Source organism: Arvicola amphibius, chromosome 15 (genome assembly GCF_903992535.2).
Source record: "Arvicola amphibius chromosome 15, mArvAmp1.2, whole genome shotgun sequence".
In the NCBI taxonomy this organism is placed as follows: domain Eukaryota; kingdom Metazoa; phylum Chordata; class Mammalia; order Rodentia; family Cricetidae; genus Arvicola; species Arvicola amphibius.
In genome coordinates, this window is record NC_052061.1 from 12,016,979 (window position 1) to 12,036,719 (window position 19,741).

The following is a 19,741-nucleotide window of genomic DNA, read 5'->3' on the forward strand; positions in this document are numbered from 1 at the left end:
GGAATACCCTGCAGTTTGAACAGGAGGGCAAAGAGTGCTGACTTCAGGCACGCCCAGGTCCTTTCTAATGCCAGGGAAGTATTAAGGCGTAAACTCATTTTTGAAGCTGGTATTTGTCTCTGACCATTGCTTCAGAATCAAGGATTAAGGGCCTTCAAACCATGCCTGTCATTTTCAGGCCATTTTATGTACCTGAGGGTTTATCACAGCCTCAAGTTGCATGGTCATCTTGCACGTTTCAAAGTTAACAGCTAGGAATATGGAAAATAGGCTCTTTAAATGATTCACCACACTAACCTTTTAATGGGACGGTCTCCATGTGACTTGGTTTGGTTCATCTATGTTACCCACACTTGGCCTCCCCAGAGACTCAGGTTTTTGGTCCTGGGTCTCACTAGCCCTTTCTTAGCCTGTCTACCTCTGACTCGCTTTATCCCATTCTTGGCCTTGACTTTTTCTGCCAAGCTTCATTCTCCTCTTCCTTCATGACAATGAACACGGAACTAAAGGCCTTGCTATATCTCCAGCTCTCTACGCTCAGTTCTGAGAGATGCAGTAAACAACAGCTTCCCATACATTCTGTCCATGACAACTTGAAAACTTCAAGAATGTATCCGGCTTGGTCTTGAGAATGCTAAGCCTTGTTCTGCAGAGCAGTTGCCTTTGTTGTAGTAGTGAAGATCTGGTTTGCTTCTTGTGAAGTATCTGATGACATTTTAAAACTGGATTCAGAAAGTGCTATCACTATGTACTCAGCCCAAGGAAGCCCTTAGACTTCACCAGTAAGTGGCTTCAGGAAGTTCTCAAGTCCATGCAGTAAATACCCTATGATGCTCTCATTTCTGAAAACAAACTGACTCGTTACTTTACAAACATGTTCTGGAAACCAAAAAGCAATAGCTTTATTCCTCCACACCTAGAAACAAGATATGTACTCCTTTACTTTTGTTTCATTCTATCTATCTATCTATCTATCTATCTATCTATCTATCTATCTATCTATCCATCCATCCATCCATCCATCCATCCATCCATCCATCCATCTATCTATTTAGAGACAGTTTCTCACTACAAGAGCACAGGATGGCCTCAAATTCACAATCTTTTTACCTTAGACTCTAAAATAATGAGATGCTGGGATTATAGGTGTGCACTACCACATCTGGCTTATGTTCACTTCATTCTTCAATAGTCATTTAAAGAAAACAAGGAGGAGACCCTAAGAGGGACACATGGATCATCCTGGGAATGGGATCTCCTGGGTAAACTGGGGATAAGAACATGAGGGAATGGGTGGTGGTGGTGGCGGGGTGGGGGACTGGGAGAGCAATGAAAGAGGTATCTTGACAGAGAGAGCCACTATGATGGGGTTAGGGAGAAACCTGGTGCCAGGGAAATCCCTAAGAATCCATAAGGATGACTGCAGCTAAGACTCCTAGCAATAATGGAGGGAGCTTTCCCCTGTAATTAAATTGGTGAATACCCCAACTATCACCATAGAGCCTTCATCAAGTAATTCATGAAACCAGATGCAGAGATCCACAACCAAGCACCAGGCCAGGCTTCGGAAATCCAGTCAAAGAGAGGAAGGAGGGAATATATGAGCAATGGAGGTCAGGGTCATGATGAAGAAATCTAAAGAGAGAGCTGAACCAAGGCCATGGAAACTCATGAACTCACTGACAGCTGTGGAGCCTCCATGGGACCGAACTAGGCCCTTCATATGTGGGAGACACTTGTGAAGCTTGGGCTGTCTGAGGTGCCTCTGGCATGCATCTACTATGCCTGCTGCATGATCTAGCTTGTTAGAGCCCATTCCCTATGGTGGGATGCCATGCTTAGCCTTAATGCAGGGGGCAGAGGCTTGGTTCTGCCCAAACTTAATGTGCCAGACTTTGTTGATTCCCCATGGGAGCCGTTACCCACTGGGAGGAGGAGTGGGAGGGAGAACTGTGGGTGAAATGTAAAATGAAGTTAAAAAATAAAATACGTGTGATTCTCTGCTGGACCATGAGCTACAAGGGCATAAATCAGGTTCAATCCACATCTAAGTCCACAGCACTTGGCACAAGGCAAGCTATGACTAGTTCAAATAAAAGTCAGTTCATCAGGGAAGGACCTGTGACAAGAGAGAAAGAGAGGTGTAATATCTGAGCTACCTGACTAGACAAGCGAAACTGTCTTGTCACTGGAGGCAGAGTTGATGACAGCTGTCACGTATGGTGGACACTTCTCATTCAAACCAATACTGTCTTGGAGATTGTTCTGAAGTCATTACCATGCTACATGAGCAATGAATTATAAAGGCTGCATATATGAATCAAAATTACTGATGTTGTAAATTTTATGACAGTTAATCTGACACATATTTAATGGCATGCATAATCCTTATTAGGCAGCACTGTAATCAGCGTTAATAATAAGTAGTTCACACCCGTGAGTGAGCGCAGGACTTTTGTGTTTAGTCAAATGAACAACTGGTAGGTTTTCTTCCTTCTTAGTTGCTAGTTATTCCCAGCTACACCAATGCCCGCAATGATAGACTGCTCAGAAGACACGAAGACCCTAATTCTCCCTAGTATGTTGCTGCAGAGATCCTCACTGAGGATGGTCTTGCACAGCAGGCTCTCTGCTCTGCTCCTACCACCTCCACCGCCAGAGGAAGCACATGGGAGCTCTTCAAACCTTGCTATTCATGGGCCCCTGCAACCCCACCTCTAGTCTCTAAGAAAGCTTGATGACTCACTATATACACACTAGAATTGAGAGGAAATAACCCCTACCAGCTGCTGGGCGCTGTGGATAACTTCTTCCTCCAGCCTGCAGCTCAGACTCCCAGAGATCCTGAACAGTGCCTGACTTCTAAACTCCCCCAACAGCCATCTTCTGACTGATGCATCTATGTTCACTAGTGTCTTGTGGCATCATCTCCCAAATGAACTGTGTACTTGGATTCCTATCTCTTGGTTTCTGGGGACCAACATAAACTAGATGTTGATGATAACTGATGGAGGAACTGAAGGTCTCAGAGTTTTCCCGAGCATTTCTCAGGCATTTACCAGGCTACAGTTAGAATCTGAGGTCACTGACAGGCATGTGATAGATGCTTGGTCTCCAGATGATGTCACTAGATTGGGAGGTAGGAGATAAGGACTACAAGAAGTAAACCATTGTGGGTACATCTTTGTCTCTTCCTCTCTCTGCCTTTTGTCTACCATGATGCGATTGTTCCATCTGTGCCTGGAGGACTGAAACCTTTGGAGCTATGAGCTAAGCAAATCTTTCCTCCTGTTATGTAGTTTTGTCAGACATTTTGTCCCAGTTAACACACATCTCACAGGTGCTTCCAATTTCACGTTCACGGTGCATGTGATCTCACACACACACTGACCAACAGCATGAGCCTGAATGGGGGTGCCAGACAGTCACATCTGGGTTCCCTGGGTGGTTGCAGGTTGCAGAAGGGCTGTACTTTAAGCCAGGACACCATGCTACAGGACACAGGAAATACATGATCCAAGATGTAATCACTAGAAAGATGAAAAACGTCCTCAGAAAAAGCAGAAAGAGGAGAGCAAGAATCTATCTGACTAAAGCAGAGAGGGAGAAGGAGTGAGCCACGACTGAGAGTCTACTGCTCAGCAAAAGATGCTCTGGATGCCAGCTCTACATCAACTGCAGTGCAAGCATTTACAGCAATGGGTCTCTAGCGGTCTCATGTTTAGGCCAACGACTCCTAGCTTGTTCTTGTCTAAGGAGCAGGATAGTCCAGAGACCTTCACTTGCAGTTGGAAGAAATGAGTTAAGCACAAATAGCCTTGGGAAAGTCACGAAAGCACATTCAAGCTAAGTGTAAATGACTCACAGATCATTTTCTATTTTTATGGTGGGAAGGCGCTTTAGAACACAATGTACTAATGAACTAAAGGGTCTGGAAAGCGTGTACTTGATGTACAGAGGTTATAGGGGGGAAGCTAATGATGGCCAAGACAATCCTTTGTTTTCCACCTTGCAACCCTAGCCATTGCAGCCTAAGGTGGGAATGCGAACAAAGACAGGTCATGTGTGGAGGCATTATACTCCCCCCTGCTATGATGGTGCACGGTGGAGAGAAGACACAGATCAAAGGGATCCACAGAGTGCTCACTCCAAACCAGACACAGAACTGTATCTAACACAGCATCTCTAGGCCATAGGAAAACTGGTGTTAGTGGTCGGGAAGAAGGACCTCTCCACGTAGACGGTCAAGACCAGATGGTCCCAGTGCAGTGCTCACTAGTCTACAACTTAGGGTGGGACTCTGGAAGCCTCTAGAGCTTAGTTTTGCCATTTGCAATAGAGATAATACAACCCATCCTACGTGTACTGTGAAGCTGGCAGGAAGGCTTATGGGCAGGAAGTTGGAGTTGTGTGTTGTGACTAGCTACGAACATAGCCTCCAGAATCAGAACACATGACACATCCCAAGAGATGCAAGACATTTGCTCTTCATTTCCTCATCTGCAAAATGAAATACATGTACTTAGCTCATAAGATTATTCCTATGATGAATTGAAATAATGCATGTAGAGAATTAAGCATGGTACTTATTGCATTAGCTACTAAAAACTGCAAGTAAAATCTAGGGTATTGTGTAGGTATTCAGTATACTGAAGATTAATTCTGCTTGCTGCTAGAGTCTGGAGCCCTTTTTGATAGTTACAACCCAGTTTTTTCAATGTGAACACGGTCACTTCCCTCTGCTCACATAGTAAGTACTAAGTCTGATTAGGAACACTTGCTTAGTGAACGACGAGCTGCCATGAGGCCTAACATTAGCTCTAGCTCTCAATTATTTGGTTCTAATGGCATCGGAATCACCAGATTCCAGATTTTGTTGGGTGACAAAGTTTCCTTTACATTCCATAAAGAAGCTAAAACTGGTGTGCTGGCTGCAGAACAGATACGCACTGTCCAAGGTCTATTAAGACCAAGAGTCGCTACAATTGTGTGTCTGTTGGCACAGAATTCATAGAAAAAAATCAACTTTGTATGACAAAGAAACCCTGAGCAAGACAAAGCAGTATTACTTTAGGTATACTTTCAAATCATGTGGCTTGAGAACAAAGACCTCTGTCATTTTCTTCTTCTCAAACCAAGTAAGTGATTTGAGATAGGCAAATCACTAGGAACAGAAGCTGGAAACTACACAACAACAAATGATGACATGAACTACTGGTGAACAGTATCCTCACGGAACTTAATGCACTTCCCCTTCAAGTGTGAGGACTGGAGTTCCGATCTTCAGAGCCCGTGAAAGTGCCAGGTAGATGGCTCACCTGTAACTCTAGCTCCCGGAAGATGGCGATGGGCACCCAGAGCAAACTGGCCAGTCGGATAGCCATACTGGTGGACTCTGGTTTCCAATGAGCTTCTGCCTCCACAATGAAGGGAGGTTCCCACAATCGATTTTCAGCTTCCACACATATAAACATTTGCACACACATGCAAACACTCACACATATATGCATATATTACACGCATAACACATAGTATTCACACTATGGTTGTTTCCCAGGGACACTCTTTCAGGCTAAAGTGTTTGCCAAAACATGAAAATGGGACAGGTGCATTTTGTTTGCTTTGGTGGCCATGTTGCTGACCAAACTCAAGGCCTCCTGCATGTTGGCCAGTGAGGTACCACTGAGTACATCTCTAGCCCTGGTGCTCCTGAGAGGATCTGTGTAGCACAGGCTGGTCTCACTGAGTACATCTCTAGCCCTGGTGTTCCTGAGAGGATCTGCGTAGCACAGGCTGGTCTCACTGAGTACATCTCTAGCCCTGGTTCTCCTGAGAGGATCTGTGTAGCACAGGCTGGTCTCACTGAGTACATCTCTAGCCCTGGTGCTCCTGAGAGGATCTGCGTAGCACAGGCTGGTCTCACTGAGTACATCTCTAGCCCTGGTGCTCCTGAAAGGATCTGTGTAGCACAGGCTGGTCTCACTGAGTACATCTCTAGCCCTGGTGCTCCTGAGAGGATCTGTGTAGCACAGGCTGGTCTCACACTTGTCATCCTCTTGCCCCAGTCTTCTAAGTTCTGGGACTGAAGGTGATGTCAACATTCCTGGCTCCAGATGCATTGTTAAAAAACAAAACAAGAGATAAACGAAACATACTTAAAAGTAATCTTTTAGCGTCTTGCGCATCACTCATTTCTATGTGTACAATGGTCCCAATACACTTTTTAAAATGCCAACCTTGCAGACTGCTCAAGGGGAATTGATAGTCTTGGAATGCCTTTAGGAAGATGAAGTTAGAATTTATAAAATAAAGTTCTTTTTCAGGGGTTGGCATCTCAAGAATTGTCAAGTCCATAACTCTGTCATTGTAGAACGGATACTAAAAGGCACAAAAGTAGCCAGGCAGTGGTGGTGCACACCTTTAATCCCAGCACTCGGGAGGCAGAGGCAGGCAGATCTCTGTGAGTTCGAGACCAGCCTGGTCTACAGACTGAGTTCCAGGACAGGCTCTAAAGCCACACAGGGAAATCCTGACTCTAAGAATAAAACAAAACAAAGTCACAAAAGTAGTGGTGGGTTAAAAGGAGGAGCGATGGAGAGCTTTCTGTTAAGGGGAAAAAACAGCAGCTCAACAAAAGAGACTTAAAATTGGAAGTGCTACATTTTTTAAAATGGCAGGAAAACAGAAGATCTACAAACTTCCTAACTCATTAAACCTTCTGTTAAATCTCCAACTGGGAAGGGTGAAGCGTGCAATGCATATATATATAAACTCAGCCGAAAGTGAATGAGACAACAAAAGTTTCAGTTTAATGAAGTTACTTTTCATTTTGTTACTAATATGCCTTCCAAAGGGATATATTAGTAAACTACCATATCCATCACTAGGCACTACTGTTTAGCCTGGAATAAAGTAAGCAGACTTCCTCTGTGTGGAAACTGGAAGAGAAGTAAATGCCCTCTCATTGCTTTGCAGTGAGATCAAAGCTTCTGGAGTCTGTCTTCACAAAGAAGAGATTAAAGCTGAGATATTAAAAGCAGTGCAGGATTAGTAACACATCACCCAGCTACCAAATGTCAGATGGCAAAAGTATCACAACACTGCTTTCAGTTTATCCCTCTGCCTTCCTTTTCTCTGTGTTTCCCTGTGACTGAGCGTGTGTAGACCAGAGGGTAACTTTGTTACATTATGGTGCTGCCCACCATTCCTTTATCTATACAAGGTGCCCAACAGCCTAGAACTTTCCAAGTATTGTAGGTTGGCTGCCCAGCAAGTACTAGGGACCAGTCTACAGCTCCTCCAAGCCTGGTTGTTTTTTGTTTGCTTGCTTGTTTTTTAACCTGTGTTGGGGATTGGAACTCTGCTCTTTACACTTGCAAGGTGAGGACTCTGCCAAACGAGCTGTCTGCCCAGGCCCCCTTGCCCACACCCAGATTTTTTAAGAGTAGAAATATAATTGCTGTCGTGTTACAGCTGTAGAAATGACTGTAAGGCACAGGCAAGCCAATAATCTGTCTCTGGCAGTAATATAATGGTATATACACCATTTAGGGACAAATAAGAAAATTGAGGGATTTATGATCTTTAAGAGTTTTCAAATTAAGCTAGGCATAGTAGCATATACCTTTAATCCCAGCACTCAGGAGGCAGAGGCAGGTGGATCTCTGTGAGTTTGAGGCCAGCCTGGTCTACAGAATGAGTTCCATGACAGCCAGGGCTACTTAGTAAGATCCCATTGAAAAACAACAACAAAATAGAATTTCAAATTAAATGCCATTGCACTTAGAAGGCAATGGTGTTCACATTTAATGGTAAGTGAGAGCCAACCAGGACTTGAGCCTGAGCCAGGGCTAGTTTGCCAAGGGACAGTGCTGCAAGAGAAAGTGAACAGGTTTTAGAGCAAGGAGAGAGAAAACCACCCACCTCTGCCAGCCAAAAGCCTTGTGCAAGCACTACCTCAGCCAGACCCAGACACTGGTATTAATGAGCACCTGAAGGCCTTATGTTGAGTGGCTGCATCTGTCTGTGGAAGGAATGCTAGTTTTCAGTAGCTAGCACTCCAAATGTAGGCAACTGTACTGTCTTGTCAACTCTCAGATATACTACTTAATTCTATCCAGGCATACATGTACCTGTGTAGGCTCTGACAGTGTCTTCTCAATGCAGTCAGTGTGAATAAGACAGGTTCCCTAATGAAGGTAACCAAAGCATCTAACCTTGAGTCCACCCCACAAAATAAAGCCTTGGTTAGAGTAACGCTCATAAAAAAGGTGAACCTTGCTCCTCAGACATTAAACATTATCCACAGAAGAGAACTGCTTTTCACATAGATTGTTTATACTGGGAAGAAAAGATCTCCACTTCTAATCATGAATGATGAGTTGGTGAAAGCAAACAAGGGCCTGAGAGGCCCTCCCACGAGCATCCTCATGCGTGGTTTGCAAGGCTGCAAAGGATGGGAAATGCCTGGGTAGTACCTGCAGACTTTATGTGAATTCTCAAACTATTAAAATGAAGCTCTCTATTAGGCATCCAAGGAAACAGTATTAAAACACACACTTGCTGAGGTTTGGGGGGTGGACAGACACAGAATTACAAAAAAGGTTAAAAGACACAATCCTAACCCAGGATGATGATCACTGTGTTGATACCTACCCTACCAGTGTTCTTCCAGAAACCACTAACAAAAATACTACACTTCCTTCAATGCATCTTGTTACCCTGACTAATATCAAGTAGCCTTGAGGGGCAATCATTTGGAAACTGTCTCAGGACGGTAGGGCAACTTGACAGAATTGAGACAGTTCTGTGGGCAATGCCACATCATGAAGAGTCCCAAGTAGTTCTCATCTCATTGGACACAGCAAACCTGTTTTCATTTAGAATGAGTAAGAACAACCAAACTGATTTCGGCCTCCCTGTTTAATTTCTAGAAAAACAAAACAACAACAAAAAATGTAGTTTCATCCAGCAACAAAAGAGAAAAACTAAATTTGCAGCAGGACCAGTTCTTGTGACTACCAAACCTCATGTATTTTTTTATCTCCATCCTTTAGGTCTGAAATGAATCTCCCTGAAGCAGCATCAGACTCTGTGCCAAGTGACTAGGATATAAACATCCTTTTGGTTGTTCAGCAAGACATATGCTCTAAAGAAAACTGGGCTCAAAACAGGCACGTGGGTTTCTATAGAATAAAGGAGAACCCTCCATCTTGCAAGCCTTGTCTGAGCTCTTTGTCTCCACCATGATGATGGCAATCCACTGTTCCCATGATCCTTCACACTAATGAACTGCTATAAATTTGGTTTGGCTGCTCCAGAGATTGCACTCAGCTTCTGGGCAATGCTGAGGATGCACCCTATATCCTAACCTCACCTTTTACAAGGTGTACTCAGCATTGTGGGCAATTTCCATGGGAGACTGTTCTATTTAAAGAACTACTCTTCCAGCATAATAAAAAAAATCATTTATGAAGATACAGGAGACACAGCAAGCTCTATGTTTACACAAGCGTAACGTCACAGCCTCCCTTCCACACTCATGGTGTGGATGAGACCAAGAGGGTCCATCTGCAAGAAGGGAAAATGATACCATGAAGTAGCCACAGCAATGGAAGATCACACATACTTAATGAACATGAAGTCTCATATGGATGCTGAGAGGTCAGACAGGCAAGGTGTGGTTCCCTGACTGAATGTGTTCAGGGAAAGGGGAAGGCTGAACCAGAGCAGTAGTCTCCATACATTCTGTTCCTGACCTTAAACACGGGTACCACATTCCCTTCTTAATCAAATTTACTAAAATTATATTTTTCCATAGACAAAAGCCCAGAATGTACAAATGCAAAATGTACAAATGCAATATCACAATTGCTTTCATCTTTAATTTGCAGGCAGCCAGACCCACAATCCTTGAAATTGCTTAAACTTAAAAACAGAAATGACAACATAAAATTTATAATGCTGATTTTCCAATTAAATCCTCAGTTAGAAGTGGCAAAAAAATTAAATGTCATCTACAAAACAGCCAAATCTTGGCTTGAAAAGTATCTTTTAAAGGATGCTTTAACTGAAAAAATAATAAAGCTGTCATAATTGTGTAGCAGCCTAGATTAGGTGGTCAGTCTGATGTACAGGATGAAGACCAAGTCACTGTTTGTGCCAGGGATAACACTTACAAGGAGAAAACATGACCGCTACAAAATCAGATACTTCCTAATATTCTGGGCTTGTTTAATAACAAATGTCCAGTCTCCACAGTAAATAAGATGTTATGTGGAGGGTAGTCAATACATATTGGTTGAATAAACACAGAAAAAGAGGATTTATATACAGTGTTTGTGAAACTGCCAGCTATGTATACATTGTTACTAAGTACACAGGTAGTCTTTGTTTTAAATTTGAAGGTCAAAGACTTTCTATTAACACTAAAGAAAGACATTGTCTGGACTTTCCAGGCAGAGAAGAAAAGCAGGTTAAGAGTGATTTCAACTCATGTGGCTTCAGGAGGTATAGAGGAAACAGGGGTCAGTGGAGATGAACTTGGGGTCCAGGTGGTGGAGCACAGCTCTTAGCTATGGCTAGCCAACAGTGTGAATTCTCTCATCCCATCTTCATAGTCAACCTCTGAGGTAAATACTTGTTATTCGTTGAGAGGTGACAGCTGGTCAATGCCTTCCCTCTTTCTCACCTCCTGCTTCTGGAATTACCAGAGAAGGCACTGTGCAGTGCACCCTGACAACACACACTCCAGAGCCATCTGAAAAATGCAGGCAGACAACTCAGGAAGAATTAAGGTCCAGGCACTCCAAAGTTTTTATTTTTGCCTAAAAAGGCTATAGAAACCTTATTTTAATACAAGCCTAACATCTTGATAATGTTGATGCATTACATATTGGCACCAATTTTATACTAATTGAGTAGGTTAGAAAAACATTCAGGAAATACTTTAATGTGGCATGAAAATGAGATAAACTGTGATACATCCATACTTATTTACAGTCATTACAAGACAATATTAGGAATTCAGACAGCTTCTTCTTCTAGTCTGTGAGCACTGGCTGAAGAGTGTTTTCACTGAATTCGCTCTAGCTTTTTGTGGCTTTGTTCAGACAGTTCATTTTTCAAAGGTTCCTTTTTCTAATGAATGGCTTTGTGTTTTCGGTTTTGGTGAGAACCAACCTCAAGCAATGCAAGCAATAGCTATAAAATGCACAGTTAAGTTAAATGGCCAATGAAAAAGATTCCATCATAAATATCTAAATATTGAAATATGTTACATTGTGGTTTGCTTCCAATCTATTATTTTAAAATCTAAATCATCACCTATTTCATGTAATAACAATAAAACCCTTATTTGTTTAGACTAGGCATACATAAAAGTTTACAAGTTTAAAGACTGAACAACAAGAATTGTCATGCTTTTCCAACAATGAAGATATTTTAGGAAGGTCTTCATAATTCAAATATCTGAGATAGCTTTATGACTTCCAAAGACATTAGTGCCCGCCTGTGCTGTGAGGACATACACTCTTTACTACCAGATTCAGCATTGGCCAATTTAAGAAATATTTTTTAAATATTTTCACTTTAATATTTTTAAAGTGTATATATACTTTGGTAATGTAATGCAGCTAATCTAATTTGTAGTAAGTCAGCATTTAATTCATAGCCTTTTTTCTATAAGTAGACAATTAATGGTTTTACAAAAGAGTAAAGCATGTTAGATGTATTGGTTCTCAGGACACAAGATTTTATACTGATGCAGGTTTGTGGGATCATAGGAGAAAAGGAACCAGACTCACGTGAAATGCAGAGATTTTACCAAACAGGTGTTGGCAAGGTCAGAGCGCATTAGCAGATGCTGAGAACCTACAGACTGACAGACCTCCTGGCCTTGGGCAGAAGATGGTAGGAAGTGTGTTCCAAGAACACACTGGTACCTGCTGGATGCTCTACAAAGAGTGCAGGCTGATACCCCAGTTTCTTTCCCACCAATCTCTGATCTCTGGGGTATCTTTCGTGAGCCAGAACCAATTGAAAGTTGTAAGAGGTCAGCTTTCCCGGCAAGAGCAGAGCAAGGAAGGGTGGCTTAGTGGAGGGGAACACACAGAGGGAGCTCAATTGCTTATGCATCTGTCACTGAGGTCTGACACGGGAGAACCAAGCAGGTGCCTCTGACTTAATTTGTAATAAGTCTGCTAGGAAATAACATTTGGAAATGCTCCCCTTTGAAAGGAATGTTTTAAAAAATAAGTCTCTATCTTCATGTTTCTGCATTCTCCATCCCTAAAGATCTACTCAGTTTCTTCAGGTTCAATGATCCCTTTCTCAAAGGCTCATCTGAGCTCTGAGTCATGGGGAGTCTTCATATAACTGTAAATGAACATACAGTGCAGTTTACCAAAGGCCCTACTAAAACTGGAAAGAACTCGAACAAAATGGCAATCCAGCCAGCCACAATGACAACACCCAACAGCTCTCTCACACATTAAGTTTGAAGTATACACTTGGATCATTTGTTGAAGTTCTCTCGTTTATAAACTTAGTGTGTGCAGTGTGTGTGTATAGGTTTTATCTACCTTCTGATTGCAGGATAAAGGTAAACACATACACGGAAGGGTCAAAGCCACCATTTTCAAGAAGCCTGCTTAGCGGAGCTGGAGGCAAAAGTGAGAAATGGTGCACACTGCTGGCTGCTGGGCAACACAGAGGCCCGATTTCGCACACCGCTGGCACGCCGTGAATGTCTGCTGAATTGGCTAAACCTTCGTTTGTCTCCATAATCAACTACCGAAAACCAGCACATAGATGCTTCTCGGGGAAAAATCCAACTAGTGCTTGAGGTTGCATATGCATGCATGCATGCATTCATACTACACAGGCGCATGCACACAAGCAAACAGATGTTCTTTCGAGAGCAGATCTGCAGGATCGTATCATGTTTTTTCCTTTGACCTTAGAGGAAATCTCATCTATGTGAAGAAAATCTTCCCAAAAAAACTCCTACCTGCACATACCCCAGCATACTTAAGGCATCATTGTGAAAACTGTTGTATCTTTTAATTTGGAAAATAGCCTTTCTTTCTGAACATAGTAAGAAAAATGCAGAACGTGGTATAAGAGCCAAGAGCAATTTATATGCATTTTTTAATAAAAAAATAAAAAGCAAAATGTTACAAACCTGGTCTTCACCAAACAAATGGCTTAGTTTTATTAAAAGTGTCCAATTACAAAAAAAGAGAAATTTTTGAAGCATAACCTTTAGGACTAAGTTACACCTAACTTGAGTCTGAACAGGCAACAGGAAGACAGGTTTTGGTGAAAGCTGAAAGACTATTCCTATTCCACACTGGAATAACTTAGTATCAGACCCAGTTTGCAGTATCTCTGTCTCTCAGACACTGATCTGAAATGGCCTTGGATACCCTCAATGTAACACTCTTCAGAATAAAGAATTCTTTCCATTTTACTGTAAGAAGAAATGAACCAAATCCCAGGGATCAGCACTGACTGGGCCTTTGAACCAAGACTACAGAGATGAAATCCTGTGGGCCGAGGAGACTCCATTTTGATGTAACACAAGGAGTGAGGCCTGTGAGAAAAGAGGACCTTTCCTGGATCGGCCTTCTCACTCCCAGGCTGTTCTTCCTGGCGTGGAAGCAGGCAAGGGGGTTTGGGGGGGGGGGGTAGGGCTGCCAGGAGCAGGAGCATGATGCCTGTGGAGGTCGGTGTTGTACTTCCTTCTCCAAGCAGATGGGAATTCAGAACACAGCAAGAGGAAACGGTCTTTGAGTTCACCAAAATGCAAGGCCATACTTCAAGTCGGAGGAAAGGAAAACAGAAACAGTTCGAATTCACTATGGATAATCTGTAGTTCACTAACTCTACAATGCTAATTTACAAGCCTCATTGAAGGTTTTTTTTTTTTTAACACCTTACACCAGAAGGCCCAAAGAAGTTAAACCCCACGGCTGTACAATTAAGCAACAACCAATTCTTTTTATTGCTCCAACTCAATTTTTCATTTGTTTGCATCATTTGATTAATGTTAAGGAATTTTAGAAATCTTCTGGAAACCTAAAAAATGAAAAGATAAAAACTAATTCCAACAGAGTTTTGAAAAAAAAAAGAATGTTACAATCAACTACTGATATTTATTTGTATCTATCATATGAGGTACATTTTTGCTTTAAAGATAAACCTCAAAAAGCATCATGAATAACTGGCAAGTGTCTCAAACTGTCTCATGTAATGATGGTTCTGAGATTTTAGCTGCAAGTATAGACAAAGGGGGCTGTTTCTTACTAGGACTAAGGAGACAGCACCTTGTAAAGATTTATATCATATAAAATATGTATGAATATGTAGCCAAAGCTTGAAAGGGAAGCCTAGTATCTGAGTCACAGGTCCAATTGTGCTATACTTTAAATGGCAAGAGGACCCTAGGCATTTGGCATTGACCAAGTAAAATTTTAGCCAGTTTAAACTGGTGCTGTCACCTGCCCCCAGAACGGCAGTTTTTAACCTGTGGATCGGGATCCCTTTACGAGGTCAACAATACTTTCACAGGTGGATACCTGACAGCCACATTATGATTCATAACACCAGCAAAATTACAGTTATAAAGCAGCAATGAAATAATTTTATGGATGGAGGTCACCACAGCACGAGGAACTGTGTTAAAGGGCAGCAGCACTAGAAAGATTGAGAACCAATGCTCTAGCAGAATCCTGATTCTAAAACTACGAGAAGCCTAAAAGAGTGATTAAGTGTGACATTTCTAATGACTCTTCCTTCTCAAATCATATGGTATCCTTTAGTCACCACGACTCAGGACAACATATCCTTACAAACCGTACATTAACATTCGTGGCTTTAACATGGCACACAAAAAAGGGATGAGGGAGCTAGGGTGTGAGGGATCTGAAACCTTACATGGAGATGTGGAGGTCACAGGCCTTCACAGATACTCATCAAAAGAAGGCATAAAGAGGACGAGGCAGTAGGTGAGTCACGGATTTGGGAATGGTACACCACCAGGCTCTTACAAGTGACCCAGGCTAGAGGTCATGAACCCAAGTGCAGCCTTATGAGAATGCCTCAAACTGGACACAGGGACGGAAACAGGCTACATGTGGGAGGTTCTCCACTGTTCGCTGGGTCAGGAAAAGAAGAGTTGAGATTTGAGGGCAGGGAAGAAAACAAAGGATGGTCAGCTAATCACATCTGCATAACGTACATTCAAGGAAAGCCTGCAGCCTTGAGAAGCAGTGGTGTGAATTGGAGAGCGGTGATATACAGAAGGAATCCCTGACATCGGGTTGACAGACCAGCAGTGGGCACTGTTCACGAAAGCCTCGTCGGAGGACAGGCTGGCAACCACCTAGCTGAAGTCAACCTTCCCTGTTTATGTGCGCCATGAAAACAGAATTCTGACCCCCATGTCTTGCTCTTGCTTACACCTGACTGGGCATCACTCAAGCAGGTGCTAGGAGACATCGGAGTGGCCAACAACGTCGCTGGTCACCACGGTACTGAAAGGCTAGGCTACTGTTCCTGCGGGGTGTTTTCCAAACACCTTTCAGGGTTAGAGCCGCCGCCTCATTAGCCAGCTCTCACCTCTTCTTTCATGCCAGAGCATGAGCTGGCAAGGCTTTCTGGGGATTTCTCAGAATCTAGGAGCTGCAAAAAACTATCCCGTTTTCAAGTGAATCTGCAGCTTGTTCGGCCACCCCCTTTCCTCCTCATAGGGCACTTACAGGCAGGCTTAGGAACCGAGGCACAGGTCTGCTATTGGGTTTCCTCCCGTATATCTCTAAGTTGCGCCCCCGGCACCCAAAAAATCTCGAAGAAACAGAGGATGCGGGGAAGTGACTAGAAGTGGCTGTCCCGGAATTCCCGGAGGCCACCTTGGCACCAACAACCCGCGGTCTGCGTCGTCACACAAGTTCCCGCTGCGAGTGGCCGCTGGCTTGCTCCGGCCTCGCACAAGTACCAGCCCCGCCCGCTGCAGTCTGGATTCCACGAGGTCCGCGGCCCTCCGGCCTCGGCCTACCTGTTCCTGCCGCGAGGCGCGGGACGGGCCCACCTCCGCTCCTCCTGTTCTCACTGGGCGAGGATGCAATTTCATGTTGTTTTCGAACACGTGTGTGGTCTAAGTCTACAGGGGCGGGGTGCCCAAGGCACGAGGGAATGGCGCTTTTCTAGGCGCGGACACCAAACACGTTCCGAAAACCGAGGAGGAAACTACTGGGTCTTGCTTTGCATGCGGCGTCCGGGCGCGAGGCCCACCTGTCTCGCCCGCACACCTGCCCTCGAGCGAACGAGTTCACGCGTGACCCGGGGTCGCTCCGATGTCCTGCCTGCGCCACGTGCGCCCCCAGGGTCGCCACGCAGGCCCCGCCCCGCACGTACGTGCCCTTAGCCAGCCCGCGGCTGCTGCTGCCCCGCGCGTCCGCGCCCACGGGGGGGCGCTCCTGCCCGCCCCCCGCACCCACGCGGCGCCTCCCGGCCGGAGCGAACCTGCACTCGCGACCCGCCGTGCGCCGCTTCCTACCTGAGAGCCCGCGAACAGGGCGCGCGAGAAGGTCGAGGCGGTTGCGGGCAACGCGACCAGGGAGAAGGCTCGGGGCGAGAGGCTGCGGTGGACGGTCCGGGAGCGCGCGCGCGCTCCCTCCACCGACTCCCGGCCGGAGCCCAGCCCCGCTGCAGCGCGCCGCCCGCCTCGCCGCGCCTAATAACAACGGCGCCCTGGGTCAGGTGGCCGCGCGCGGACCGGGCAGCCATTGGCTCGGCGGGGAGCGCGGTGCGTTGGGATTGGCTGGGAGGCGGGGCCTCGTCGGAGGCGGGGCGGGGCCGCTCAGAGAGGCTGGCTGGGAGGGGCGGGGGCGGGGCCAGGCTTGGTCCGCGCCTTTGTGCCCGGCGCGCGCTCTCTGCCCGCTCCGGCTGCAGCGCCCGCTGCATCAATAATTCAGAGCGGCGGCGGCGGCGGCAGCGGCGAGTGCGGACAGGAGGCGGCGGCAACAGCGGGGACCAGGCAGCAGAGGCTATGCATCCAAGTGCGGCTGGCCGGCCGCGGCACCCCTGAGGCCCGGGCGGGGCTCCGGGTGCACCGCGCGAGGGGACGTTTGTCCTGGAGTCCGAGGGAGAGGCGTAGTGGCCCAGGAGGCGTTGGCGGAGCTGTACACAGAGCTGAGGAGGGGGCTTCGGAGCAGGGCTGGGGAGGGGGGCGGCTGGCTCTGGCAGCCCCCGGGGTGGGGGGCGGGGTGGGCGCCGGCGGCGCGATGCTGGGCGTAGTGGAGCTGCTGCTTTTGGGGGCTGCGTGGCTGGCAGGCCCAGCCTGCGGGCAGAATGAAACAGAGCCCATCGTCCTGGAGGGCAAGTGTCTGGTGGTGTGTGACTCCAACCCCACGTCTGACCCAACGGGCACTGCTCTGGGCATCTCCGTGCGCTCGGGCAGCGCCAAGGTGGCTTTCTCTGCCATCAGGAGCACCAACCATGAGCCGTCCGAGATGAGTAATCGCACCATGATCATCTACTTCGACCAGGTGAGTTCCCCGATCCCTTGCAGCATCCAGAGCGGGTTGGTGAGGGGGTGACAGGGAGAGCGTGGAAATCAGATGTGGGATCTTCTCCAAGGGCTCTGCGGAGGCTCGAGGACCACACTCGGACGGACTCCGGTCTACCCCCTTTCGTTCCTGTCTCCTTATAGGTACTAGTGAACATCGGGAACAACTTTGACTCAGAACGGAGCACTTTCATCGCCCCGCGCAAAGGGATCTACAGTTTTAACTTCCACGTGGTGAAAGTCTACAACAGACAGACTATCCAGGTCAGCTGCCACCTGGGAGCCAGGCTCTCAGTAGGGGGTTGCTGGCCGTAGGGGTCTGTCGGAGGCTCTGTGGAAGCGGGAGGCAGCAATCAGCGGCATACGCCCTGGCTGTAGGGGACAGGTAGCAGGGCCTCACCGCCCCTTAAGCTGTCCAGGGTTCCTGAGACTCAGTTCTATCTCCAGAGACATTTTCTGGCTTTCGCTTTCTGGGCCCTTCTGTAAAGGCCCCTCGGTTTCCCTTAGGGACTCCTGGGACTTCCTGTAAGGGTTGTTAGCTCACAGACAGTTAAGGCGTGCGATCTCCTCCACGCCCGCTTTCTAGGCTCAACAATTCGCTGCAGCCCAAAGCCTTTCTGGCAGCTTTTCCGCTTTTCTTCAGCACCGCGGACAGAATCTCGTTCCCTAACCCTACACCCTTCCTTCGCAGACTTGTTTTTAAACTTGAGTCTCGAAGGGTGGACAGAGAAAAAGGTCGAGGTGGGGATGGAGGAGTAGTGCTACTTCCTCCAGGTCCAATCGTGTCCAGGCCAGCATCCACCCGCTAGCTAGGTCTCCGTGTCCGGGTTACCTTAGAGCTCCCGCAGAGGCAGATAGCGCAACTGGGGACTGGGCGCCTGATCCTAGGCCGACGCCGCTACCACAAGGGCACAACCAGGCGGTGGCGGGCGCAGCAGGATCTGGGGCGAAAACTGAGCGGGTGGCTTAGGGACGGAGCTCTAGTGCATTTTCGCAGGTCAAGAATTCCGGACAGCCTCTCCAGGCCGCTTCTAATGTGCTTCACGCAGCGTCTCCGCTATTCGTCCCCCGCCCCTGTGTCCTGGCCACAAACCCTGGGAGAGGTCCAGGATGTGGGTGTTTGTTTTGTAATTCAGAGCGCACAGGGAGCAGAGTTGCTAGAGGCAAGCTGGCGAGAGGCCAAAGGTCTCAGGACGCTACGCCCACCTGCGGGCTTATGGCCAGACGGGATTCGCTTGGCTCGCTCGTTTGAGAAGCTGGAGAGAGTCCGACTGCCGCTCTAGAGAGGCAGACCCTTCCTCTAACTAGATACGGTGTGGGTCCCTGTTAGAGTCTCCGCAGTAAGCAGCCCAAGCCCGGTTTTCGTCCCGCACGCCTCGAGCCCCATCAGTGCCCCCAGGCCTTTGAGGCAACTAGCCGAGCACCTAGGTTGGCGCTCCCCCGCCGCTTGGGTACCCGCTTAGGTGGCGCTTCTGATGCAGGCCTTTCTCTTTCTCAGGTGAGCCTCATGTTGAATGGGTGGCCGGTGATTTCAGCTTTCGCCGGTGACCAAGACGTGACCCGCGAGGCCGCCAGCAACGGCGTCCTCATCCAGATGGAGAAAGGCGACCGAGCATACCTCAAGCTGGAGCGGGGGAACTTGATGGGGGGCTGGAAGTACTCAACTTTCTCTGGATTCCTCGTGTTTCCCCTCTGACTGGCTCATAATGGGAATGGAGGCAGGAGAAAGGCAGGAGGGGAGTGAGAAAGAGGCCGAAAATTACCAGGGCGAGGAAGCGGCGCCACCGGAAACTTCCTACGTGTTCCTAGTTACAACTGGGCACAAAGGTGCGCGCCGCCCGTGGTCCAACTTCTTCCGCTCCCTTACTAAGAGAAGTAAATTTCGCTTAGCTCTGCACACTCCCATTTCCAAAAATAAACTCGCCTCCCCCAAGCCAGTCGCAGTAATCGAGGAAGAGACTGCCTTGTCATTGTTCCTTTCCCACGTCCATGTCCCCAACAATTAACGAAGTAATGTGAAATGTTTCTCCCGACCCGATCCCCCCCCCAACCCTGCCACTTACTGAAACTTAGTATGCCCCCCAGTTTGAAGAGGGGGATCAGTTTGTTTTCTGTTTCTGTTTTTGAATGGGGCAGGTAGTTTTAATATAACAGGTTTTGCTCGTCAAACAC

At 46.8% G+C, this 19,741-nt stretch overlaps 1 protein-coding gene across 1 annotated transcript; it reads left to right on the forward strand.

Annotated features, from left to right (window-relative positions):
* The first annotated feature begins 17,285 nt into the window (after nt 1-17,285).
* Cbln1 (cerebellin 1 precursor) lies at nt 17,286-19,265 on the forward strand. The gene is made up of 3 exons (XM_038313215.1): nt 17,286-17,549; nt 17,714-17,833; nt 19,068-19,265. The coding sequence occupies exons 1-3, from the start codon at nt 17,286-17,288 to the stop codon at nt 19,263-19,265; spliced, it is 582 nt and encodes a 193-aa protein (XP_038169143.1).
* The last annotated feature ends 476 nt before the right edge of the window (nt 19,266-19,741 follow it).